At 45.5% G+C, this 26761-nt stretch overlaps 1 protein-coding gene across 12 annotated transcripts in view; it reads left to right on the forward strand.

Moving 5' to 3' along the window:
• The window catches only part of Med12l (mediator complex subunit 12L), a 344347-nt gene that overhangs the window by 3483 nt on the left and 314103 nt on the right, over positions 1–26761 (forward strand). For all 12 annotated transcript variants that reach the window (XM_037206612.1, XM_037206616.1, XM_037206619.1 and 9 more), the window contains exon 3: positions 24251–24355. In XM_037206612.1, coding sequence (XP_037062507.1) covers positions 24251–24355 — 105 coding nt within the window. The remainder of the gene's footprint in view (positions 1–24250; positions 24356–26761) is intronic.

A 26761-nucleotide genomic window follows, 5' to 3' on the forward strand; every position in this document is an offset into this window, starting at 1 on the left:
GGTACGATATGGAACAGGTGCTTGGCTGTTTTTTGGTGGTTGGAGAGCAGATTCCTAAGCTTCAGTTATTTATGTATTATACTACTCCCTCAAAATTCCACCCAATCTTTATACAACCAGTGCTTTTATTCTTTTAATTACTGTAGAGAAACTTTATTGTGCTTTCTTGGTAGTTTTGACTTTTGCAGTTTATCGAAGTATGTATAAGATTATTAAAGTATCAAATCGTGTGTGTGTGTGTGTGTGTGTGTGTGTGTGTGTGTGTGTGTGTTTTTGGTATACACAAACATAAGATATATAATTACACAGATTCAAAAGAGACCATCGATAGTAGTACTTGGAAACATTGACTCGTGCATCCAAATTTATATGCTGTGCACCAGAGAGCAGTGGTGATTTGTTTGAGAAAGGTCTCACTGATCTACCCAAGCTGGTCTTGAGCTCAGGATCTTCTTGCCTCCGTCTCCAGAGTGCTGAGGTCGTAGGCCTGCACCACCACAGCTATCTGGGTGGTGTTGATTTAGTGGAAGTGTAGGCTTCCAGTTTGACAGTCAGGAGTTTGAATTATGGCTGAGCATCTTTGTAGCTGGCAAAGTTGCATCACTTCTCACCTGTCAACTATAGTTTAACTGTGCTCTTCCAAGAAAAAAAAAAAAAAAAAAAGGCAAAACTTTGTGAAAATTTTCCCCTCATATCTGTGTGAGGAAAAGCCCTCTTCCTAACAGAAGCTGCCTTCTCACTGTATGTGTAATAATGTTCTGCAAATAGGATCTCAGGGTACTGAGTGGGATCCTTTAGTGAGGACCCTGTAGGACAGACATGATGAAAAGATTGATCTGCTAACCTGCTCATCAGTTGATTGAGTCCATTCAAGAGCTGGCAGGACTCTGGCCTCCCTTTAGACTTTATTAAATGTGGTGCTATCATACTTTAGTCATCTGCACACAGACTGTCCCCCAAACTTTAAGATGGGGAATCAGAAAAGTGGGAGTCCTTCTTGATTCTCTTTCCCTTACAGCCAGCTCATCTCCATATCAATATTACCCATTCGCCAGTGTCTCTTGCCTGATCTACTTCCGGAATAGTTTGGATTTCCAGTTCATCTGATACTTCTCAGTTTCGCCAACTTGCTGAATTTTTCTTTTCTCTTGGCGTTAGGCTGACTCCCTGGAATTCTTGCATATGTTGGTCTGCCGGAACACCTGCCTTTTCCTCCTCCGTCCTCACCATCCATACAGTTCCCACATAGCTGTGGTCCAGAAGGTGGGCTCTGGAGCCACTCTGTTAGCCTGAATCTGGGCTGTTTTGGTCACGTCCCCCTTCACCTCCCTACATGCCAGTTTCTTTCCTCGTTGGGTGTGGATGAGACTGCCTGCTGCTTTCCTGCAGGGTGGCTGGATGCTTACATGGATAATGTATGTAGAGAGTTTAGACTTGAGTCGGGCATAGATTCAGCATATAAATATTTCCTGTCAGGGAGTACTGTCTCTTTATCATCAGTGACCTTCTCAGGCCTTTCTGACATGTGTGTCATTTATAATTATTTGTTTGTATCTGGCCATCCCCTACCAATGGGACGGTTTCTCGAGGACAGGGAAGACATCTACATTTGCTGTCATTGATGTGTCTGGCATAGAGTGAAGTTCCTGGGATTCTGAGGGCACAAATATTTCTTGTAGTACATTACGCAAAGAGAGATGAGTGACTGAAGAAGCGAACAGGGTGTTGGAGGTGTTGGGAACGTCTAGGTAAATACCCAGAGTGTCCTTGCTGTCTGCTGTGAAGGCGGAGAGCTGTGAAAGTGAAATGGAATCCTAAAAGGAGGGAGAAGTTGTTTTACCTTGGCCACGGACAGTTGAATGGTAACTATGTTCAGGATATCAAATTTGTAAGAAAAACAGATTTGGGTAGAAGTAAGGTTGCTGGGCATAAGAGCCACACATAGGGCCCAGGGGAAGGATTGTGTAGTATGCAGAGCAGGGCTGCTCAGGAGAAGGGGCATCACCGGAAAGGTTAAGTCCAAATCCTTATCTAGGGGTGGATGGAGCCTAGTGGTGGTTGATTAGTTAGCATGGACGAGGCTTGGCGTTCAGCTACCCAGTACTACAAAGGAGAAAAGAAACAAATGGAGTTGGGTGAGAACCTGGGTTGTTGGGTCTCAGATTCAGCGGGTCTGAGGCGTGGCCCCAGAATTTGCATGTCTAACCAGATGGAATGTAATCTGATGATGCTGGTCCAGAGCCTCCTTGGAGAGTTGGTCTAGAGAGAAGGCATCCTACTTACTCTACAGGGCCTGCTTCCTGTGGAGTTTCACTTGACTCGCTTTAAGGTTCCTCCTATGGGCCGAAGCTGCAGGAGTTCGGCTTCTCAGCCCACTCAACCGCGGTTTGGTGGGACTTTCTTCAGACGTTACATCCTTAGTCAGATCTAAGAGTATGTCAGGGACTTTCCCTTACACTTGGAATACTATGCAGACCCTCAAAGCCTCAGCATTGCATCCCTTGCTCACCTCCACTACGGCCCCCACCACAGCTTGCCTCAGTTCTGACTCCACCACTTGCTGCTTCTTTGATTCCGAGTCCTTACCTGTGAAATGGGGTTTGTATTAGGACAAAGGGCTGTATGCAGAGCACAGTGCCATGTCACATGGTCGTGTCACACATACTGCACTCCATGCAGGTCAGCTACAAGTAGCTGATGTCTTGGTAAAGGATCCAAGGGCCTTCTGTTGTCCTGATGACAGTGTCTATGAGAACTGCTCTTGGACATCAGGTTTTATTCACACCTGTGTACCCTTCTGGCGTCTGGCTGTGCAGCGGGCCACTGCTGCTCGAACTGGCTCTTTAATGTTCACATTCCAATCCCTTGCTGTAGTGGTGTGTTTTTGGCTAAGAGATTGTCCCAAAGCAGGGACACTTCTTGCAGCCCATCCTGAGCTTTTTTATCGTGGGTTACTGTGCTTCTGTGGAGCTCAGCAGTGTCTGAGATTCAGCTGTCGGGGTGTTGCATCTACTCCCCATGGCCTGTTCTCTTCACTGGAGTGTAAGCTGCTTGAGGGCCGGGGCTTGTTGCTGGTGTTCAGATGACTACCTTGTGGCTGGGGTTAGACCAGGTACTAATTGAGGATCCAGAGACCTGGGGGAGGTGCAGTGATGGAGGAATGGGGAAGATGAGGCTGACTTCACAGGGAAGCCTGGACAGATTGGCCAGTTGCCTGGAGGACTAAGACAGAAGGCTAGGGAGACATTTGGTTCTAGAATGTTCCTTGCCTGAGAGCAGTTTGTTGGCCTCAGGGCCCTGCTACAGACTTCATTAAAATCCCAGTGTTCAGGCAGGGGGTTGACCTGTTTCTAGGTGACTCAGGTTAGAATGTAGGTAGAAAGCCCTGGTTTGGTTTTTATTCTAGCCGCCCAAAGAAAAGTTCTCAATGGGGGCAGGCAGTGTACTCAGTGTCAGACAAGGCCCTGGGTCCCAGCACCAGCACCACTTTAAACAGTGTTGCTAAATGAGTCTGGTCAGAGAGCAGAAATGCAACCAGTTGTCATTTTAGGGAGATCCAGTACTTAACGTCCACTGAGACCTGCCCAGTCAGAATCAACGGGAGGAAACTCGGGAACTTGTAAGTAACCTTTCTAGGTGATTCCTCAGCACACTGAACTTGAGAAGCAATGCTTTAGCTTGTGTGTTTACCCCAAGAGCAGCTTGGGCTCTGTCCGCTCCCACTCACTGCTCAACACCTCCTGTCTTAGTGTCTTTCATCATCTGTTATTCGAAGTATTGGTACCTTTGGGAACTAAGCTCTGTGAATGAGCTATTTTCCCCTTTGAAAGTAGCTGATCTGAAACCCCAATCTTAGCCTAGGCTTGTTTCCTGCATTTCTAGTTGGGTAGAATTCCATGCCGGGGTCTGGAAATAGCAGAAGCTCTTTCCCTTGCGTTCTTGGGCAACTGAGGCAAAGGTGACGCGAGCTAGCTTTGTGCCGTAAAACCCTGCTTTGTCTTAGTAGTGCTGTGAGGTTTCTGTTTGACCTGGGGCTGGGTTCTCAGATGGACTCTCAGGATTCACCTAAGTGTCTCTGTGTCTATGGGGGTCGCAGCCACTGTCTTTCATCCAACATCCTGTTGGATGTTTCCCCACAGGTTGACACCTGGGATTAAACGTGGTCCTTCATGGAGTTGGAGAAACACAAAGTGAGGTGTGGCCTTTGGATAGGTGAGAATGAGGCAGAGCGGAGTCTGGGGCATTTGGCTAACAGCACCACCCTCAGGGGTGTGTGTGTGTGTGTGTGTGTGTGTGTGTGTGTGTGTGTGTGTGCGCGCGCGTGTGCATGCACCCGGGCAGCAGCAGGTGCTGGCAGAGCAGAAAGAGGAAAACAGACTCACAGGGGTCTCGTGCTCTTTGCGCTGAGGCTCTTCTCATAGAGACGTTTTGAACTTCTGGGGAGGCCACTGCTGTGGGAGAGTAGGCGGTGAACAGGATGGAAGTGGCTGGAGCTTTGAGTGCCTGCACAGTGAAGGAAAGCAGCAGCGGTTGGGCGTGGAGCAAGGTAGCCGAGTGGGAAGGCCAGGCGGAGGGAAGAAAGGGGAGAGAACGCAGCAGGGGCATCTGTGCTCTGCCGTCCTTGCCGAGAAGTGAAGAGCTGGGAGCTTCTGCAAATCAATTCCTAAAGCTGGTCCATGGTGACAAGGACTTTAGGAACTATTCTCAACTCCTCACTACATTAGGAAACTTACTAATGGGGGGGGAACCCCCACTAAATCAACAAAAGAGCACAATTTCTACTTAAGATTTACATATCTGCAAACTTTGGAAGTCTTGTTATCTGGGTCTTTGAGTCCCTTCAGTGGCACTATGACAGGATACTGGGTAAATTTTATTAAAGTGCTTTTTTATTTTTAAGGAAAAGAAACATATCACAGTTTTGAAAGGCTTGGAGATCCAATATTGAGGGGTTTGTCATTTAATAAGGGGCTTCTTGCTACTTTATAATATGGTGAAAGGCATTTCACAGATATAAAAGATTAGAGTGGCCCGACCTGCTTTTGGTACCCACCTGTTTTCCAGACCCCTGCCACAGCACAGGGAGTCCATAGGGTGAGTGACAGCAGGCTGTGGGGGCAGGGGCCGAGCTAGGTGACCTGCCTACTCACTTCTCAAAGGACCCACATCTTAGCCTTTTAGCATTAGGGTAATATGAATTTTGGGGAATACATTTAAGTCATAGCACTGGGGTATAGGATTAGCAATATTTTTATTTACTTCTCTTTGCTAATAATCTGCATTTCAGGCTGTAACATCAGCCTTGTAGTATTTTTGCCCTCAGAGAAAGTAACCTAAAACATAATTAGATAATTTTGATTGGTTTTCTAAAGATGGGCCTTTAGTATTATGGTTCTTTCTTTTTTCTTTTCTCTTATCTTTAGTCTTCTAAATGGCTTGAAGTTAGTTCTGTGTTGCTCAGGCTGAGCCTCAAATTTCTGGGTACCCAGGAGCGTCCCATCCCAGCTTTCCTAGTAGCTGGGATTTCCAGCATGCCCCGTGACTGCTGCTAGTTGACAGCCCAGAGTTCCATATCCTGCATCCTTGGGCTCTTTTCAAAGGAGACTTTGCCTGGCACCCCTCCGCTTCCAGTGCTTCCAAGGAAGCCCCTCTTGGTTTTAGTTAACCGGCACCTGAGGGCAAAGCCTTTGACATGTCTCCCATCTGGGAAGAGGAACCTTAGCATATCCCAGATGACCAGACCCTGGCCAGCCTTGCCCATAGCCCAGCCACAGCATTCATGTTCACTGTTCCTCATCTTTCTCCAGTAAGAGACCTTTGCTGTCTCAGCCCTTCCTTCCCCCAAGATAGAGGTGAAAAAGAAACCTCACCAATTACCTCCTTGGCCTGGCTTGAATAAACATGGTTCTTTTCATCCACTTTTATTTTATTGTCCCTAGGAGAGAGCTGGCTGCACACATGTGACTCCTTTCACAGAGGCATTTGTGGACCCGTGAGTCTGACAGGGACAGCAGGGTGGAGGTCAGGCTCCCTTCTGAGAACATTCCAGCGCTGCCATTTCTACTGTGTAACAACTATTCAGAGTGGTTTAATATGAAGGAGCCTGTAAACTTAAAAAAAAAAAAAGAAAAAAAATCAAATGTGAGGCCTAATTCAGTGGTGTGCTGGAGCCAGCTTGTACCAGCTGCCATGAAACTTCAGGAATCGTGTGAGCTGACTGATGTCAGGTTCATCGCTTAAATTCATCCATGGTAGGAGTATAGTACTACCACGGACATTGGCAAGTGCTGTCCCTTACACGCACACACACAAACGCACGCACGCACGCACACCCGCTTCTTTTTATTTTAAATGAAGGCTGATTGTCGGGCTTACCAGCAGCTGTGTATAGTTATGGAAGGACACTTCTGTCATGCCTTTCTTTTCCTCCCTCCCACCTAAAAAAAATAATAAATAAATGAAAAGCCAGACCTTCATCCTCTGTATCATTTTGCAGCTTGGACTAAGCTCATGCCTTCACTCTCGATAGAGGTGTAATGGAAATCTACTACTGGACTGCCGGAGAAGAACGTTTTCCTCTCTGAGAAATGCACAGGTGCAGGAGAAAGCCCTTTCCTTAGGCCCTGAAAAATCCAGGGTTTCCTGTTTGGAAAGGTAGTGAGAAGATTTGATAGCTAGAGCCACTGTACCCATCCTGTGACCATATGACAGCAAGCTGAAAGGCTAACCCAACATGTTGAGTAGTTCCATGAGAAAAAGCTAACCCAACATGTTGAGTAGCCCCATGAGAAAAAGCTAACTCAACATGTTGAGTAGCCCCATGAGATCCTTAAACTGTTGGACTGACCTTGGGAGCATCAGCATTCCTCCCCACCCCTTCCCCTCATTCTTGTTAAGTAAATAATAGAAGTCCACTCTCTTTAAGCCATTATTGAGGCCGGTACCAAATTCTTGGAGCAAGAGGCATTTTAATGTCTTTGCAGTGCTTTCCACACTCTCAGATGCTCACGGTACACGCCTCCCTGTGTTCTTGAGGGTTAGTTTTTCAGAATTCTTCATCTCTGGCTCAGTCTGGGGCATAGGCAGGAAGGAGGCAGCACCAGATGAGGTCCACCAGGACCAAGGCAAGAGAAACTCAACAGTGGGCTCCTTTATTTCTGCTTTTGGCAGTAGGAGTTTGTCTGCAAGATGGAGAGGCGCTGTTCTGGTTTCCTCGGAGAAGAATGGTCTGTGGGTCTCTGCCATGGGCAGGAGCCATGCCTGTTGAGTGGTAGAGGCGGATTGTAATGTCCAAGTTTCTCTCAAGGGAAACTCAGCTCCCATACAGTGACCTGCCACCGTAGATCTGTGCCGACACTATGTCCCCGGTTTGTCTTTGTGCTGTCACTTGACCTTCCATTTAGAGAGCTTCTGTTTTTGTTTGTTTGTTTGTTTGTTTTTTCTTTGCTAAATACCCTCATGTTGCCCTGACAGTGAGAATCCCTGTGCATTTGAGGGCACCCTGTTCTTCGGTGATGGTGGGACCTTTTCAGCTCAGCATGGGATTGCCCCAGCTTGCCAGATCTCCTGTGGTGATATTGGCGCCCAGGCAGTCTTGGCCTTGTGTTTTGGGGAGGAAGTTTCCCGGCCCCATCTCTGCCTCTGGGGAATAGCTGTAGCTCTGGCTGAGGCATTTTTAGTCCTATGTTTACTGGGGCTGTGGCTTACCAGTTGTGACTTCTTGTTGTTTGTTCGTTGGTTCTTTTTCAACTTCCCAGTTCTGTCAGCTTTGTTGAAGACAGGGCCATCCCATCATTGGACATACCTGGAAGTGGATCCTCCTTAGTTGCAGAATGCCGTGGTCCCCAGGAAGAGACATTTTCACTATTGGGGTTTATCTTCCATATCATGAGGGGAATGTTACTGCACCTGTGCATGCCAAACTGATGGAGTCATTTAACCAGTATTATTGAGTACTCTTCTGGCTCTTTGCCAGCTGGGGCTTAATGAGGACAGGGCCCAGATCTGCTTCCCTGCCATATCCCCGGCCCACACCTACGACTCAGAACTTTTTTTAAAAAGATGAATGGACATAATCATAAATAACTGTAGGAACATTAGATCCAGGGCCCTAGAGCTTTCGATCCACAGCAGATTTTCAGCCAGTGTGCTTATTCTTCATTTCCCTTGGGGACGTTGGCAGTACCTGGAGACACTGTGGGTTGTCATGACTGGGTATGCGTGTGCTCCTGATACGCTCTGGGCCATCCCACAGTCCCCCACACCAGACTTTTCTGGATCCAGCTAGTTCTGGAGTGGAGGAGTGCGGACTGAGGGAGTGAGTGACAGACAAGTAAAGGAGGAACACACCATGGTTCAGATATTCTCCAGAGTTCTGTAGGAACAATAAGTAGGGACACGTTTTGGATAGAACTTGAGAGAGGAGGATTTGCATCCGGGGTTAGAGGTCGTGTGGGAGTAGATGGTGCTGAGGATATGAGTGAGGGACCAGCCTGTGCAAAGAATCCCTGCCAGGAACATCACAGGCTCTGGGGCCTAGACATAATGTGCTGTTCTGGGCAGAGCATGGTGGTATGGAGAGGAAAGGTGGGGTCAAGTCCTGGGTGCCCTGTGGTGGTGTTTGGATATGAGATTTAAGGTGACCAAGGGCACAGTGGCTCTGAGAGTCATATTGAGGTGTTGAGGACCCTGGGTGACGCCTTTGTTACTTGTGGCTACTCTAAGAAGTTACTACAAAGTGTTGGGGTCGGGGAGGTGGGCTTAAGCGGCAGTAATTTATTTTCCCATGGTTCTAGAGGGGAGTCTGAAATCAGGGTGCAGGAGACCCACCAAAGATCTAGGGGAGAGTTCTTCCTTGCCTCTTTTGGCCTCAGGTGCTTCAGACCTTCCCTAGTTTTTCTTTCTTTCTTTTTTTTTTCTCTCCCCCCCATAGCTTTATCATTCTAGTTTTTGCTTTCATTTTCATATAGCCTCCCCTTAGCTCTTGTGCTTGGGGCTTCTCTTATGAGGGCACTTCTCATTGGATGGAGAGGCTGTTCCTACTGGACAGGCTAGGGTAATCTCATATAGAGTTGTATCCACAACAATGCCACAGTCTTAGATTCTGAGAACCCATGTGTGTTGCTAGAGTTTTCGCCTTCCCACAGTCAGGACAAATCTTGTCACCCTCAGTCCAACGCGCAGACCCAACAAAAACACAGAACTTATATGCTTACAAACTGTATGCGTGCAGCTTTGCTAACTTGCTTATAGCTTAAATGTCCATTTCCATAATCTATACCTTGCACGTGCTGGTTACGCATCTTCACATGCTGGTATGGGGCTGCATGTCTTTGCTTCTGTTCTTTTATTTCCTCTCTGTTAGTCCCGCTGTACATCCTGCGCAGACAATCAGGTTATTATGACAATCAGAGAACGACATACAGACCATCCACAGCACAGCCAAGGCAGACCATCTCAACACCTGCACTCAGCCATGTCTATATCCTCTATGCGACTCTGGTAACGACAAAGAACCAAGAAGGCTACAGAATACAGAACATCCACAGCATTGATTTTTTTGTTCTGTGGGCTTGGGAGACTTGGGAGGGAAGCCGAACAGGGTATCCTCAGCAGTTATTTGGGTAGCAGAGTTGGCAGAGACGATGTGAGCCAGAGACGGCATGAGAATCTGCAAAAGTTCGAGTAGCCTGCTGACCCCGAGAAATGGGACTTTGAGATAGGACAGTTCCAGCACTGTCAGTTTAAGCCAGCGTTTCCCAGACTTGGTTCTCAGCACCTCCTTACAATTTTAAGCCTGGGGATCCCTTACAATGTTGGTTTATATTGGATAGTTGTATTTCTTAATGTTTATAGAAATTTTGGAAATTAACAAAAATATTTGAAACCATATTTTATTATTTGCTCATTTAAATATAATAGTGGGTCAGTTTTACTTGCTTTGGGTGTGCGCATGATGCTGGGGACCAAATCCAGAGCCTTCTGCATGCTGAACAAGCTTCCTGTGATGCACCTATACACCTTCAGGCTTAGATGTTTTTAAAAACGAGAAACAACTCTTCTCAAATGAAAGGAACTGATGAAAAGAGTGTTTTACATTTGTGTGAATCTCTTGAACGTGTGGATGTTCATAGCTGGTTTTGCATTCACTCTGTTGCAGTATGTTGTTTTGATTGAAGACACGAAGACAGTCCGCCCTCTCACAGAGAAGGAGCTGGGAAGTTCTTGAGAGCTGAGGGGTCTCTGACTTAGCTTAGGCTGTTGGGTAGATAGATTGATGCTGATCCTAAACTAGTGTGCCTCCAAAAAGTTTATTATTTTTTTCCCTGAAGGTGGAGAAATGTAGTAAGGGGAGGGGAGATAATGATTCGTGTCCCCCCCCCTCCCGTGTTTTCAATTCCAGAAGTCTTTGAAGAATCAAATTTGAAATGTATATTAGTGGAAGCTGAAAGTTTGTAGATTTAGGGGTGAGTAAATCATGCCTGTGATGGTATGAGAATCGGCAAATGTTAGAGTTGCCTGCTGACCCTGAGAAGTGGAACTTTGGAGAGCTTCACTCCCTGGCCCCTGCGTTAGACAAGTGGTCTAAGAGGCCATTTAAAATCCGGTGAGGGGCTCGAGCTTCACTTTCCTAGACCTGTTGAGTCTTTTGTCCTTGGGACCTTTGCTCACGGCTCCTGCTGCCTGCCCGGTGTATTCCCGTTTCCCGGTGATGTGATTGCTCACTGTTCAGCATCTAACAGTGTGTGCTTGGTTGCCTTTGACTGTCAGCCCCAGCCACTGTACATTCTCTGCAGCAGGGGCTGTACCTTTTTAAAAAAACCCGATCTGATATGTCACAAAAGAATGAGAATAATTGCTGGCTGGATCTAGGAATGGGGCAACAGTCATTATCAGCAAATGGTTATTAGAAACCTAAGTCAAAACTTGGTCCAGACTCTGGCAGTGCCAGGATGTGGAAGAAACGGTTCCTGCGTTGAGACGTTGGGATGGAGCATACCTGATCTGTGCACAGGGTCCCAGGGTCATTAAAAAGGTGTTGGTGGGAGCAAACCAGTGATGCTTGTTCGTGAGGGTTCAGAGGTGGTGGGTGTTTCCTAAGCTGAGTGGAGAAAGCCTGGGCAGAAATTCTGAAAACAGGGATAGGACTTTTCCTATCCCTTTTCCTCTCTTTTCTTTCTTCTTTCCTTCCTTTCTTCCTCCCTCCCTCCTTTCCTTCCTTCCTTTTTTTCCTTGGATTTACTATTTTTTTATTTATCTTTTTGCTGTATAGGTGTTTTGTCTGCATGTTTATCTGTATCCTATGTGCATGTGGAGGCAGGAGAGGGTGTTGGATCCTATTGACCTGGAGTAGCAGACAGTTTTTAGCTACTGTGTGGATGCTGGGAATTGAATATGGGTGTCTGGAAAAGCAGCTGATACTCTTAACCACTGAGCCATCTCTCCAGCTCCTTCTTGTTTCTTAGACCATCTCATGTAGCCCAGGCTGGCCCTCTAACTCAATTTGCAGCAGAACTCCCGATCTATCTGCCTCCACCTCTCAAGTCCTGAGATTACAGTTCTAACATATTTGGCTGGAATTTAGCGTGTATATATATATATAGTATTCTGGAACTAGAGAGTCCCCTGCTCTCAGCCTCCCATGTGCTGAGAGTACAGGTGTGTTCAGTCTAAGAGGAAGGAAATGGGACACCATGTTGGGAGGAGTTTCTGATTTTTCTTTTAAGTGAGAATATGTCGAATCTGTCAACTTGAATGTGTGTTTTAGGACAAGAAACAGGAAGTGATGGAAAGTGCTGGAGGAAGACAGATGAGCAAGGCTAGAGAGGCAGAGATTGAGCACTGGGGGGTGGAAGTGGGGTGGGTGGTGGTGGGTGGTGTGGCTTTGATCGCCTCTTGAGGAAGTTAGTTGAAGAGACATGGCTTCCATGGGCATCCCTTGAATTTTCTAGACATTTCCAGAGTCACTTTGATTGTGCCAAGGCTTTTCTTAGCAAGAATAATTTGTCCAGCAACCCATATGCAGTGTGCCCCTCCACACCGTCTTGTCAACTGAGTCGTGGGTTCTGCCGCCCCTCTCCTCTTGCGGTCACTTCGTTCACGGAGTGACCCAGCGAGGTGACTGAGGAAGGACTGTTGAAAACACAGCAGGGGTGCGGAGTTAACGGTGCCACGTGTGTCTGAAGGGTTGTTGAGATTTGCTTCAGGGTGTGGCGGACCTGTGAACCGCTCGCTCCCAGGCGGTGCTAATCAGTCTTCTCCTCCATCCTACGCGGAAAGACGGTGCTGACACCGCTCAGATTTTATTTGTTTATTTTTCCTAGAGCTACACAACAGGACTGTCTACAGTAGTAGACAGCATGGAAAATACTTTACGAGTCGGTCGCTTTTGTTCGGCCAGTTTCAAATGAAATGCCAGCTCGACTGTCTCGAAGCTTCTTTGTGAGTTGGAGATATTATCTAAGTTTCTAACACTACTTGAAATTGCTTAGCGGTTATTAACTAATCAGACTTTTTGAGATGACGTATTCGTTTACTCAGGACTTGCTGTACGCCTTCCATGTGCTGGGTGATATGGGGGAGCAGAAAGGAAGTCGAAGCCTGCCGCCATCTCCCCGAGAAGAGTGCTTCTCAGAGTAACTGTGGTTATGGGCTGGATTGTTTTACAGTTAATTTTTACTGTGTTGTAGCCTGGTATATGATGAAAAACGAAATGCCTCTTGGATGTAGTGTCAATACCACCTTACTGCCATGTCACCTTATGCTTATTGTGTGTGTATGGCCTGTGGAGAGACTGTACTGGAATCAGCCCGCCTTTGGAGTGGCACTTCCTCATGCGAGTTTACGTCCACGTCACCCAACCCATTTAAAGCAATTTCTAAAATGATAGGTGTGTGTGTGTGTGTGTGTGTGTGTGTGTGTGTGTGCGTGTGTGCGCGCGCATTTAAATGTTGAGATTGAGGAGTAATATATATATCCTGTAGTATGTAAGTGTCAATTACATAGTAATAGACAACATTTACTGGGTCTGTTTTTCTGAGTGCGGTTCTGTACAGTTGGGTGTTTGCCAGTGTCTGTCTCACTGAGGTGAGTGGAACTAGCTCCTGTTTATGAATGCAGAAACTGAGGCCCAAGAAATCCTTGACTAGTCAGTCCCTTGTCAACGTTAGGTTGGACCTGGACTTGGGAGCCTGTGCTGTGACTGTTAGGTTTTCTGTAGAGGGAGGCTAAAGGTGCTGTGGGAGTTCAGGAAGAGAGATGCTTGGAGACACTGCAGGGTGCTGGCGGGGAGGGCAGGTGGGCTCTACAGATCTGGCTTAGTGGAGCTGGGCCATTGCTGGTGTCCTGGCAGCTTGGTTGTGGGGGACTGTGGGGAATGGTGGTGAGTGCACATGATTCTCTGTTAGATTAATCTCACTAGTTCATGCCTAATAAATCCAGTGTGGGGGAGAGAGTAGGGCCCAGGAGGTTGTGAGGGAGGTGACTTCAGTAAGCAAACCGTGAGGTGAAACGAGCCTGAATAGGGCTGCAGAAGTGGCAGTGGGTGATAATTGGTCAAAGGATACGAGAGAGGGGTGTGGGCAGTGTTCAGATTTCCTGGGACGCTGTTAAGCTACTGTGCAGGGTCCTGTTACTTGAAGACTCCAGGGTGACGTTTTTTGTGCTGGATCTGTAGTGACATGTCAGGCATTCAAATTAGCACTTCGTTGTTGAATTGAAAGTAGTCAGACCTCCCTACACGCCCCCAAGAATTCCAGCTGACTTTAGCCAGTCAACTGGTCCACATAGCTTTGGTTTCCTGCTAGCCCATCTTTAAATTTCTCCTTGAACACCTGCCACTGGCCTTCTCCTGGGCTACTTTGGTGGCAATTAATAGCTAGAACTGCCTGGCAGGTTTGTGATGGATGCCTGAAGAGGTGGGAGTGAGCAAGCTTCCTGAAAATGGAAAGGGTGGAGAAAGCTGAGAGGTGCTAACCAGGAGGGCCGCTGCTGTTCAGACTGGTGTTTTTGTGTTGTGTTTTGTTTTGTTTGTTTTCCTTGACTCCGAATTATGGTTGGTAGTGGTGAACAGCTGACCTAGAATGAATGAAGGAAAGGGAGAAACTGCTCTCTGCCCTCCCGCAGCCTGGCTTCCCACAGGGCTGCACTGAGCTTGGGGTAGGGGTGTAAATAAGGATGGGAACAAGGAGAGCCAAAAAGAGCCATGGAGGCAGGGAAGTTGGTTACCTGCAGAATTAACATCCGTGGACACAGGCGAAGACTTGTGTTTGTTGCCTCTGCTTCAGATCCCTCCACACCTGGCCGTGGCATGTGATTGAAAATAGGACTGAAAGGGAGAATTTACACTAGAAAGTTTGTGCCGGGTGGTGGTGGTGCACACCTTTGATCCCAGTACTCGGGAGGCAGAGCCAGGTGGATCTCTGTGAGTTCGAGGCCAGCCTGGTCTACAGAGCGAGATCCAGGACAGGCTCCAAAGCTACACAGAGAAACCCTGTCTCGGAGGTGGAGGAGGAGGGGGCAAAGAAGTTTGCAACGCAAGAATCATCTGGGCCTGTAGCTCTCCTTAGCAGTGGCCGCTGAAAAAGAGAAAGCCATCTTTGTGACTAATTCTGGGTAGGGTAAACTATCAGATATTTAGGTTGTTTTCCCTGCCTTATGTATATGCAAATCTAAAAGTTCAAGTATTTTTCTCCTGCAGTTTTCCTGGAATCTTTCGGAGAACCACATCCAGGTGTTTGATATCAGTGGGTGACAAGCATTTGAATGGGCTTTGAATGTGAATTAATGGGATATAATTATTTAAATGAGTGAAAAAAATGCTAAATATACTGTGTTGAGATATAATTGGAATCAAAGGCTCTCCTGCTTTAAAGTAAGGCAGGAAGTGTCTGCCTCACTAGGCTACTCTGGTTGGAATGAGGGAGGTTGTTACGGGATATTGGCACAGTGAGTGTGTGTTCGATACTCAGTTGTGGACATTTCCATGTGATCCTTTAAGAGTTTTTGGGCACCCAGTCATGTGCATGGCTGGTCTTGTATGTGCTAGCTGGATCAAGGACATGATGGTAACGATCGTGATGATCTGTGTTAAAAATAGTCAGTGTATGCCAGTCACTGCTCTGACAGTGTCACATTGGGAATGTGACGTGGGCAGCTTCACCTCCATTTCACAGGAGTGGGGAACCAGGATTCTGGGTTAGGTTAGTTGGAAACACTGCTTGCTTGCTTCAGAGGTCTTTCTGTCTTGTAGAATGCCATATGTAATAGCCAGAGATGCAGTTCCATAGTGTCACCAGTAGCAGCCCGAGGCTTTGTTTTTGGAGATCCCTGAGGTGGCCACTTAAGGGTCAAACCGTACTCAATACCACCTAAGCCTTCACTTCTACCTAGTACTCAGCCCCAGTTTCTCAGTCTAGAAAAAAAGTTCTTACCATGCCTACGTTACTTAGGAGTTATAAGGATGGGCATGCATGTACTGCCTAAATGAAATACCAGGGAGAGAGCTATCACTGTTGCCACGATTAAAAGGCATTCTCTTTTGCTTTCAGTAGGCATAGGTACGAAGGCAGATCTTGCTGTTTTGTGCCAGCTTTATCCTTTGGCTTTATTTCAGGTCCTGTGGTTAGTGATTGTCAGCCTTCAGGTGTGGTATAGGATGGGGGGTGAATATTAACAGCAGTGAGATGATGGTGGGTATAAGAAACCAACCTTTTGGTGTGACTTTGATGCAAATGTTAGAAACGTTGGTGAGGCCAAGGAGGTGGGGGGTTCTTTTTAGGGGAGTCCTGCCCTATTAAGGAGGCTGGTATTAATGCTATCACCATCAAGTAGTGTGGCTGCACACAAGGCAGTCTGTCCAGACCTAGGTTACCTTTTAAATGACTTCTTGGATGGTCATGGGGTGACGTGTCAGGCAAGGAGTGCAGATAGAAATTGGTCCGCACTGCAAAACCCACTTTTTCAGCTGCTGGGGACTGAGTGCCGGCCTCCATGGTGCTGCCTCGAGGTGGTTTGGATCCTGACGTTAGGGACAGTGCTGCCCAGAGGGATGGCAGAAGTTCCCCTTTCTACTTAGATTCCTAGGGCTGCTGGAGCAAAGCACCATCCCTCGGACAGCTGAAAACACTGGGAGCTGTTTTCTCATAGGTTAGAAATCTTCGGTGTCAGCAAGGCCATGGTCACTCACCCTCAGGCAGGGATCTCTCTGTGTGTTCTGTAGCTTCAGGTAGTCTAGGCCCTTCTGGGTGTGCAGCCAGGGAACTCCCAGTCTCTGTCTTCTCTTCGCTTTGCTGTCCCTTTTCTGTGTGTGTACCTTCTTTTAGCATGACACCAACCTTCTAGATCCGGATCCACGTATTCAGTATGACCCCGTTTGGCTTGCTTGTCTGTAAAGACACTAGTTCAAGTAAGGTCATCTGCTTCCTTATTAGAAACCAGAACTTTGAAATTCTTTTTTTCCCTTGGGCCCGGACACTCAGCAAGATGTGTACAAACCTCTCCCCATCTTTCGAGTTCCCCGGGCTGATTTGGCACTGGGCATGGTTGTGTTGTCTTGCATGTGCAATGGCAGATCATTCATTTTCTTCCTTGTGTCTCATTTCCTTCCCGTTCTCCTTCCTGGTGCTGATGAGACACGTCCTAGAAGCCCATGTTCTAAAGTCCCCTCTACCCTATGACCCAATTTCCTGATCTCCTCTTTCTCCAGACTTTTCTAGAAGCACCCTGTGAACTTACTGCCTCCTCACTTTCCACTTGTTCTTCTGACCCCTCCAATGTAGCTTTGAGGCCTTCACACCCGGTCTCCAGGGATGGCCGCATCCCAGAAGCACCGGGTAATGCACATCAGGTCTCCTTTTCCTGGAGTGGTCAAGCTGTGACATGTCCTTGGAGGGTTTCTTTCACTACCTGACTGTTAGATCACAGTTGGGTTTCCCTGAGGTCTGTCCAGGACCCTTGTCCTCCTCAGCTTCCTCTCTTCCTGTGTATCTCATCCCTTGGTTTGAGTCCCACATGCCATTCCTTTGTCGTGTTGACCCCGTTCCGATCAGTGGTCTTCGGTGCAGACCTGTCTAATCAGCTGCTGCCCCCTGCTTACAACCTGTAGTGTGTTTATGATGAAGACAGACTTTCTCTCGATGACCGCCACACCCTGTGTATCTTCTGTCTGGTTTCCAGTGCTCCAGGGTCAGCTATCAGCCGCATCTTTGCTCCTCTCCCCCAAGTGACAGTGTTCTTTCATCTTCCCAGCCCGATAGACACCCGACAGGCTTTCCCTCTGTCTTCCCTCATTGCACAAACATCAGTGAGTGTTACCCTTCCTATGATTTGAACTGTTCATCGTGACATGCCTCTTCTTATTGCTGGTAATTCTCCTTGTCATGAAGTTTATTTCATCTGATGTTAACTTGAGCCCTCTTATGTTTAGATTCTATGAATCTGTTTCTGTCCATTTACTACCAATTTGTCTATCTTTAAAGTGTTACTTAATTTTAAAATACAGCATGTAGTTGGGCTCCTCGCAACCCTTTGGATCCAGTTGATAATGCTTCAGCTTAAGCATTCCACAACTGTTTGGATAGCATTTACTATAATTGTTGCTCCAGCTGGAATTGTCTGTTGTTTCCTCTCCTGTTCTCTTTATATTATTAGACACTTCTTAGCTTTCTTGTTGAGATGTTGGCTATACATTTGTATGTGTGTGTGGTTGCTTTAGGAATTACATAGTACACTCCAGATTCTTCATACTCTGTTTTGTTAATGTGGTGTGTCCTCATGAAAGAGGTCAGAGGGGGCTGGAGAGACGGCTCAGAGCTTAAGAGCACTGGCTGCTCTTCCAGAGGTTCTGAGTTCAATTTCCAGCAACCACATAGTGGCTCACAACCATCTACAATGAGATCTGGTGCCCTCTTCTGGCCTGCAGTTATATATGCAGGCAGAACACTGTATGCATAATCAATAAATAAATCTTTGAAGAAGAAGAAAAAAAAAGAAAGAGGTCAGAACTTTGGCGTTGTAAGAGTCCTCTTAGAGAACGATCCTTCAGAGTTGGAGCTCATCTCAAAGGCCACCTTCCCACCTGTCTGGCTTCTCAGACTGGGCTGACCCCTTCTTTGTTCTCTCGAGCAGACAGCATTTCTGTCTGGGCTATATTCCACACTTGCCATTGTTCTTCCAATGGTGGATTCTCTAGTTTTTTACTGTGGTTCTGTGTTTATAATTACTTGATGATTGAACGGAGGAGGAGCCTGAATTATGGCTTGGGAAATTCAAAAGACTTCACAATACTCTAAGGGTGAAGGCATGGAAATGGCATGATGTAGGCATTCAGGTTGAAATGCATGAAGTTGTCAAGTAGATTAAATGCAAGTTAAAATATTAAAAAACAGGGCACTTAATAATGGATCAGGCACAGTGCTGAACTCTGCAACATTCTATCTTAGGTGACTTTAGCCCTGTGAGTTATTCTTGTTCCCTTTTATACAAAGAGATGAGATAGAGAGGGGTCTGCAGCTTGGTCCCCAGTGCTAGGTGTGAGCCCTGCCTTCTAATGCAGATCTGTGAGATTCCAACATATAGAATATCAGCCAGGCTGGACCACTGATCTTCACTGAAGCTGCGCATCTTCAGTCATAGGGAAATGCTTTGATTTGTGGCCAGAGTCTGGTAGGGAAAAGGCCTCTAGCATTACTGATGACCTGTATAGAGTTATGCTAGATCTTTCTTTAGCTTCTTCAGAGGGTGGAAACAGGGAAAGCCCTCCGCAGTTTTTGGATAAGGCCATGTAGGTCAGGACACTATTTCAGGAATACTCAGTGCAGCTAGGAGGTGGGCAGGACAGAAGCAGGGTGAGTGAGAGGCAGTAGATGGACCCTGCTCTGACAGGCCGCAGTGACCGGGGTGTTTAGAATACTTCAAAGGAAGGAGTGTAGTGTGTATGTTGAGAAGTGTTACAATTAATGATGAAGTATGGGCGTGAAAGGTTCTTCCTTAATGTTTCAGGTCACTTATACCTGTTAACCATGCCTACTACCTAATGGCTTTTTTTTTTTTCCAAGACAGGGTTTCTCTGTGTAGTTTTGGTGTCTGTCCTAGATCTCACTAGACCAAGCTGGCCTTAAACTCACAGAGATCCGCCTGGCTCTGCCTCCCGAGTGCTGGGATTAAAGGCGTGCGCCACCACCACAGGGTGCCCAATGGCTTTAAACTCTGTCTGTAATGGGGATTATCATGCCATCTTGGATATGAACATCATATCATTCAATCATGGATAGTAGCATTTTTCTAACAGGAGTCAGCAGGCAACCTCAGGGGTCTGAGAGAATGCTCTTTTGAGGAAGCCAGGAAGCCTTCGTCCAGGCAGGCAAGAAGCACTGCCTCTATCGGGTCAGCTAGCCCAAGGTCATGGGTGGAGCGAATACCCACTACACCTGTGTCTGGGTGAGATAGGTTAACCAGTCTTCCTGGGTAGCAGCTAAGGGGCTGGTTTCCTGCTGATCTGTTGTGTTCATCTCTGACGGAGATTTTGGTCTATGTATTAGATGATGAGGGTGGAAAGGGGCATGAGTGTGTGTGTGTGTGTGTGTGTGTGTGTGTGTGTGTGTGCAGGTTTGTGTGCCATTTATTAATCTGCCTTTGACATGGTCTTTGGAATTTGTGCTGAGCTGGCCTTTTTTTTTTTTTTTTTTTTTTTTTTTTTGTTCCATTTCTTGAGTGAGAAGGAGCTTACGCAGTTTCCAGAATGGCATCAAAAAATGTATTCACTTCTCCAAAGAGATCTTTTTTACTTAGGAAAAAAAAAAGGTGTGTGTGTGTGTGCGTGTTTACCTGTGCCATACATGTAGAGACCAAAGATAGCCTTGGGAGTCGTTCTCTTCTGTGGGTCCTGGGGATCAGACTCAGGTAGTCAGGTCTGCACCTGAGCGCCTCTACTGGCTGAGCCATCTCGCTAGCCTTGAAATATTTTGTTGAAATTAAAAGATTGCTTTGAAAGTGATCCAGAAAAATAGCAACCTCAGCATATGTATGTGAGACTCATGGTTGCATTAGGAGTTTGCCCATAGTCCCAAATGTCTGATTTTTCTATCTATATAGAATCTGAAAATGTAGAGAAAAATGTAAACACTAGCCTTTTCTGTTAGCATGGGATTCTGTAGGCATTTGCTTTTTTTTCCCCTTTCTTTCTTTCTTTCTTTCTAAATTTGCTTTGAGGTGTGTACTGTATTTTCTTTTTTGACACAAGGGATCATGTAGCTCCGGCTGGAACTCATGTGTTCTTGCCTTTGCCTCTGGAGTGCTGGGGTGGCAGCATGTGCCACATGTACTTTCCGCCTAAGGCTTATGTTTTAGTTGAAGTCAGTGGGAAGGAGTGTAGGAGCCCTTCTTATCCGTGTTCTAGCTACTTTTGGAACAACTTTGTTACCTACCTATAGAAGTTCCATATGTGAGCATCATGGTGCAGTGTAATGCTGCCTTGGGCTACAAGGTAATGGCTGTGATCTGTCTCCCTGTCTTTCCAAGGAAAGTCATTGTAACAGTGGATGGCTGTTATTCATCTATTTAGGAAAGGCTTTGAAGAGGTTCAAAGCTCATAGGGAGGTAGCTGTTTGTGTCCCTAGCTCTGGCTTGGCAGCTTAGAAGCATTCTGTTCCAAATTTTGGGCTCTTTCTTTTCTAATTACACCTAATTAATCTTGGCAAAGCGTGCAGAGCCGTCACAGGAGCTTCTTGTGTGAATGCAGGTGACACACATCACCTTTTGTCTAAATCACTTAAAGCTGCCTAATGCTACCACTGTCCCAGCCTGCTTTCTCAGAGTTGGATCCGCAGGCACCTCCAGGTTGGAGAGGATGATCTTCCTTTGAGGGGAGCCTCTCGGTGCAGCGCTGGAGTTTGTGCTGTCAACAGGAGACAACACTGGAGTGTGTCTTCTTCTCAGCGCGTTTGGATCTTTGCCATCAGTGTTTGCTCATTCCACGTACTTCAGAAAACAGACCATCCATGCAAATTTGGCTTGCCATGCTCTTGGTTTTTGCCTGTTTCCGTAGAACCCCTTTTGAAGTGGTGAAGACTCAAAGTGTGAGGTGGGGGGCGGTAAGTGAGCTGTGTCAATTCAGAGTAGAAAGTAGAGATGCTGCAGAACCAGCTGATCTCAAAGCCTCATATTTCCTCGTGAGTAAATCACAGCCCTTGGGAGTAAAAAAATATTGCTGATACTCACTGTTTCCCCCATTGCTTTAGTGGCAAATCACAGTCAAATTTATGCCCAGTTTTCTTCTGATACTCTTTCATGACTCCATGTGTACCCCTACTGTTTTAGGCACTAAGGCTAAACAGACGTTTTTATTAACCGCTTCTTAAGATTGATCAAAATCGGCCGGGCGGTGGTGGCGCACGCCTTTAATCCCAGCACTCAGGAGGCAGATCCAGGTGGATCTCTGTGAGTTTGAGGCCAGCCTGGGCTACCAAGCAAGTGCCAGGAAAGGTGCAAAGCTACACAGAGAAACCCTGTCTCGAAAAAAACAAAAAAAACAAAAAAAAAAAAAAACAAAACCAAAAAAAAAAAAGATTGATCAAAACCTCCCTGACTTAAAATATACATTTTGTAGTTTTGTCTTAAAATTTTGAATAGTTAATTTGATAATGGGTGACCAGTTTGAGGTGTCTTTGGATATGGTTAAGGAGTCTGTCTTCTGTGTGGATCATCATTTGAGTGGCTGCCTCAGCTGGGAGAAGACTTGATTCCCACAGAACTTTGCTCCATGTATTGGGATCCTTTGAAAGTGGCCAAAGCAGCGACCTGCCAAGATGCCCATGAATGCACACACAATGCAGTTGCATGGCATGTTCTAGCAGACTGAGGTTCTCAGCCAAGGTAGCCAGTTTTGACTAGTCACAGCAGCCCTTGGAATAGTTTCCTGTCTCTCATTTGCATGTGGTATCTGTCATTCTTTGCTTTGTGCTGTGGTGACCATCAGCTCAGTTCACTGAGATGGTCTCTTGCCTCATTTTTTACACCTTTTTTTTTCCCTTCTGTATTTTCAAGCTCTGATTTATTCTAGAACTCAGTGATAATATGGGCAGGGCAAGGAGGTCGTGCTTTTTTTTTATTGCTTTTTTCTTTTTAATTTCTAAAATTCCATGCTATCAGTCAGGCTTGGTGGCACATACCTTTAATCCCAGCACTAGAGAGGCAGAGGCAGGCAGATCTCTTGAGTTCAAGGCCATCCTGGTCTAATTTGTTCCAGGAAAGCCAGGGCTACACAGAGAAACAAGAACAAAACCTAAACAAACAATAATATTAATAATAATACTTATTATTATTTCAGGCTGTTTTTTGATGTGTTGTAACCTTAGCCAAGTTTTCCCACCTCTATTCAGGAGGTCATTTTAAGGATCGTAGGAGTAGCATTGTATTTTTGGACCACATTTTCATGTGACATTTGTTCTTTATGCTATGGAACTGTCTCTTTGTGGTCTAAGATCATCCTCAGGATGATATTTCAGTGTTGGCCTGCCCAGATTATCACTAGTATAGCTAGCGTATGTCACTGTTCTTACCTGTGCGATGGATTTGACCATAGAGCACCTGAGTTGGTAAGGATTGAGTGAACTAGAGTATGTAGCACTAGTGACCCCCCCCCACACACACACACTCCCAGCTATGGGTTGTGGTGGGGCATGTTTACCACCACAAAACTTATTACTATAAACCTTTCATTTCTGTCTATAACTCACTATAGGGTCTTGGATAAGTTAGATGGGAGAGCTTTTTTGAATCTGAAATAGGGTTGAGAGCTAGGGAGATTGCTTAGCATTGGCTGCTTTCCCAGAGGACCGAGGATTACTCACATGGTCTCTAACTCCAGTTCTGATGCCTCCACAGACACTGTATGCATGTGGTGCACAGACATTTGTGCAGGCAAAACACCCATGCACAGACAAATAAATAAACATTTAAAAATAGTGCAATAAGGAAGGAGAGTCAAACTATGAGCTCCTCAGGACAGTTCCAATTAAAAACACTTTATGATCTTGGGTTGTGAGATGGCCCAGTAGCTAAAGGAGCTTGCTGGCAAGCCTTTTGACTAGACAGTTCAATCACCAGGACCCACATGCTAGAAGGACAAAAGCAACTCTCACAAAAACTTACAAAGTTCTACAGCCTCTTTCTGTGTGTGAGAGAAGGAACTGTTCCCCCTTTTTTTTCTTTTTCCAATTTATAAGCTAAAGAGTTCATGGGACTCACAGAACAATTAAAATAGTAGGACATTTGCAGTAGTTACTCGTCTCCCTGCTGTGACCACATGCCCTCCAGTGTTGCTGGAGTTATCTCCAGTCCTGCCTGGTCCCGCAGCCACTCAGACTCAAATAAACACACAGACGCTTATATTATTTAAACTGTTTGGCCTAATGGCTCAGGCATCTTGCTCTCCAGTTCTTATATCTTAAATTAACCCATTTCTATTAATCTGTAAGTTGTCACGTGCCTTGTGGCTTACCAGTACTTGTACATCTTGCTTCCTCTGTGTCTGGCTTGCGACTCTTGACTCAACCTTCCTCTTCCCAGAATTCTCCTCTCTGCTTATCCCACCTGTACTATACTTCCTGCCTGGCTACTGGCCAATCAACATTTTATTTATCAATCAATCAGAGCAACACATTCACAGCATCCCCAGCACTCCAGGGGAGGTCATGTAGGGGAGGGAGGATTTGGGCTTAAGGTTGAGGTAATAACAGTCCATCATAGCAGGGAAATAACTCATTGCCCCAGAAGCTTGGGTGGTTGGGTGTACAGAACTCACAATGAGGAAGCAGAAATGAGAGCTGGTTTCATCCTGCTCGTTCCTTTCTCTTAAGTCCAGGACCCCATCTCCTGAGATGGCATCACCATAGTGTGAGTCCTCCTGCTCAGTTTAATTTTCCTAAGGACACTTTACATACTGAGAGATGTGTTTTCACCATGACTTTAATCCTGCCAAGCTGACAGTCAAGATTGACTCCATGCTCTTACAAGCTGAGTAACCAATCAAGATAACCTCTGCCCTACACCTAGAATCGTGAGAATTTACAACATTTACTTGATACTTTCCCTACTGTGTGCATTGGTTTTGGTTTCTTCTCTCTTAATTATTGTCCTCTCAACTTCTTTCTCTTACAGACAACAATGAACTTAGTTCTTACTCAGGCTGCAGTGTCTGGATTGACTTGAAGTGTTTCTGTTCTCTGCTTAATCAGTATGTTCTCTTGAACAGGATGAACTTACCGCTGTGAATGTAAAGCAGGGTTTCAACAATCAGCCAGCCTTCACTGGAGACGAACATGGCTCTGCCAGAAACATTGTAATCAACCCATCAAAGGTAATGCTGATTGTTTCCTGTAACTTCTGAAAAGGGGTGTTTGTGATACCCTTGATGTGTGTGTGTGTGTGTGTGTGTGTGTGTGTGTGTGTGTGTGTGTGGTGGTAATCTAATTGTACAGAATTATTATTTTGATTGTATGTTAATAAATAAAGTTGTCTGGGGGTCAGAGCTATTAGAGTCATAGCAAGAGTGTGGCGGTGGTGGCACACGCCTTTAATCCCATAGATATCTGTGTGTTCAGGGTCAGAGCTATTAGAGCCATAGCAAGAGTGTGGCGGTGGTGGCACACGCCTTTAATCCCATAAGATCTCTGTGTGTTCAGGGATACAGTCAGCATTGGAGACATATACCTTTAAGACCTAGGGGGCTGTACATTCAGACAGTGACGAGGCAGTCATGTGTTTGGGTTTACAACCAATGAGAAGGCAGAACAACACACTATAAAAAAACGAACCGACAGGAAGTAGGTCTCTTTTCGCGAAGCTGGGACAGCAGGAGGAAGGGTGAGATTTTAGCTCTGAGCTCTGACCTCTCGGCTTTCTCTTTTACATTGTTTCTGTGTTTCTTATTTAATAAGACGGTTGGTTACATCTACATGTGTGTGTGTGTGTGAGAGAGAGAGAGAGAGAGAGAGAGGTGTGAGAGAGGTGTGTGTGTGTGTGTATGTGTATGTATGTGTGTGTGAGAGAGAGAAAGAGAGGTGTGAGTGTGTGTGTGTGTGAGAGAGAGAGAGAGGTGTGTGTATGTATGTGTGTGTGATGTGTATGTTGTGTGTGTGTGTGTGAGAGAGAGAGAGAGAGAGGTGTGTGTATGTGTGTGTGTGTGATGTGTATGTTGTGTGTGTGTGTGTGTGTGTGTGTGTGTGTGAGAGAGAGAGAGAGAGAGAGAGAGAGAGAGAGAGAGAGAGAGAGAGAGAGAGAGAGAGAGGTATGTATGTATATGCCATCATGACAACCAAGTTTCCGTGTAAGGTTTACAATTTCTCTACACTGCCTTTGGTCCTTAGACCAACTCTCATTAAAAATGAATAGTCAGAGTTGGAGGGAGAGGCTTGGGAGGGCTGGAAGAAGGATAGGAAGGGGGAAAGTGATTACTTATATATTAATTAAAAATGTAAAAAAATTATAGTCAGAATATTATGTTCAGAAGTTTATTAAATCAAATATCTTTTTCCATGGATCAATTAGATGTATAGATAGGAGTGTTTTTGCTCATTTTATTTTAGTGGTTGATTTTTAAATTCTTTTTACATTATTATTCTTTGATATTTAAATACTTTTATTGTCATGAAATTAAAAACATATACAGGGAAGAAATAAAAAGCACAAGTCAATATCTACACTTCTTTTCTCTCACAAAAACACACAAAAAATTGACCACTAAATCATCAGTGGAAATACTATTGAGAAGATGTGAAAGAAAACCGAAGCATATTTATATGTAGTTCCATTTATCAGACACGGTGATACTTTTGTCTTTTGGGATCTTCATATACTTCATGTTACAACTATAATTATGTATCTGTGATTTAATATACAGTTTTATGTATGTAATTCAGTATACTTACTGTTTGCCACTTCACCCTGTTTTAGTGTGGAGATCGTGGGCAGTTTACCCTCTCACATTGCTATATAACCCTCACCTTACTGCCTGTCCCCAGAACATCTTCATCTTTCTTAAGTGATCTGCTGCCATGTCCTACATGGCTTGGTCCTGGACTCCTGACTGGGGCAACTCAGGAAAGCAGAAACAACATATATTGAAGACATGATAGGCACACATACAGAAAAGCTGGCATCAGGTGGGCTGTGCTGGCTTTGATGGAGGGCGCCTCCGGCAACCTGGAAATGCAGCTTTTTTTTTTTTTTTTTTTTTTTTTATGTACAGCACAAGGAGGAGGTGGTGGCTAGTCTGGACAGTTGGTCTCTCTAGATGAACAGTTTCAGTCTATAAGTATCTGGGAGGAGGAAACTCCCACCTGCTTTCTGCACACATTGTTCACACATCCTTAAGCTTTGTCTTTGTAAAAACCGAGACCTTGACTCAACTAGAAAGGAGAGATCTGTCTCCTGGAATTTGTCCTCTGATTTCCACATGCTCTGACATCAGTGAGCCTGGACATCCTCCCCACCCCACCCCACCCTCTCTTTCTCTTATATATATGCAAATTATAATAAAATTAAAAAGATAAAAGGCTGTTGTCAAATATAGTAACGCAGGTTAGGATTTCATTGTGTGGATTTTGGGCATTCAGTGTTTAGTTCACATCAGAGAGGAGGAGTTTTTTTTTTTTAATGTGTTATAAACTGCTCAATTCTTGGTTCTTAGTGTCAAATTTTATAATTTAAGTAACCAAGTTAACAAAAATAACACTTGTTACAACTTGGACCACTTTTTCCGTGA

The sequence above is a fragment of the Peromyscus leucopus genome, chromosome 6 (genome assembly GCF_004664715.2).
Source record: "Peromyscus leucopus breed LL Stock chromosome 6, UCI_PerLeu_2.1, whole genome shotgun sequence".
Classification (NCBI taxonomy): domain Eukaryota; kingdom Metazoa; phylum Chordata; class Mammalia; order Rodentia; family Cricetidae; genus Peromyscus; species Peromyscus leucopus.